Raw genomic sequence first — 439 nt, forward strand, 5'->3', positions numbered from 1 at the left:
GGTAAACAGTGAAGGAGCTGCAAGCTGAACAAGAGGATCGGGTGAGGCCTGGGCCTATCTTTCCTCCTTCCAGACAAACAAGGCTTTAGCTTCTGGGTGTTCCTTTCAGAAGTTGCACAGACTCCTGGAACCTCTCTCCTTTTAAGAGCACCCTTAGCTGCTCTGTGGGTGTGGAGTGCTCAATAAGTGGGTTATCCAAATGTAACCCATTTAACATGAACTGACAGGAGAGTTTCAGGATTCTACTTTAGGTAACTTTGGACTGCTCAGGGTTCTATCACACCTTCATGTACCTTCGGGACACTGCAGGGGGGGAACTTCACTGTGCTAGGAGTCTCTCTGTACCTATTCTCATTGAATCCTTATCACAGCTCTGAATAAATAGGTGAGGGATGAACTGGATGGTTTTTTCCTACTTGTAGTTTGTAGTTTCCTGCTG

At 46.5% G+C, this 439-nt stretch overlaps 1 protein-coding gene across 1 annotated transcript in view; it reads left to right on the forward strand.

The window, feature by feature from the left end:
- The window catches only part of HDLBP (high density lipoprotein binding protein), a 19446-nt gene that overhangs the window by 14808 nt on the left and 4199 nt on the right, over nucleotides 1–439 (forward strand). Inside the window, 1 exon segment of the mRNA XM_010292347.1 lies at nucleotides 8–41. Coding sequence (XP_010290649.1) covers nucleotides 8–41 — 34 coding nt within the window.

Source organism: Phaethon lepturus, unplaced genomic scaffold (assembly GCF_000687285.1).
Source record: "Phaethon lepturus isolate BGI_N335 unplaced genomic scaffold, ASM68728v1 scaffold29428, whole genome shotgun sequence".
NCBI lineage: Eukaryota > Metazoa > Chordata > Aves > Phaethontiformes > Phaethontidae > Phaethon > Phaethon lepturus.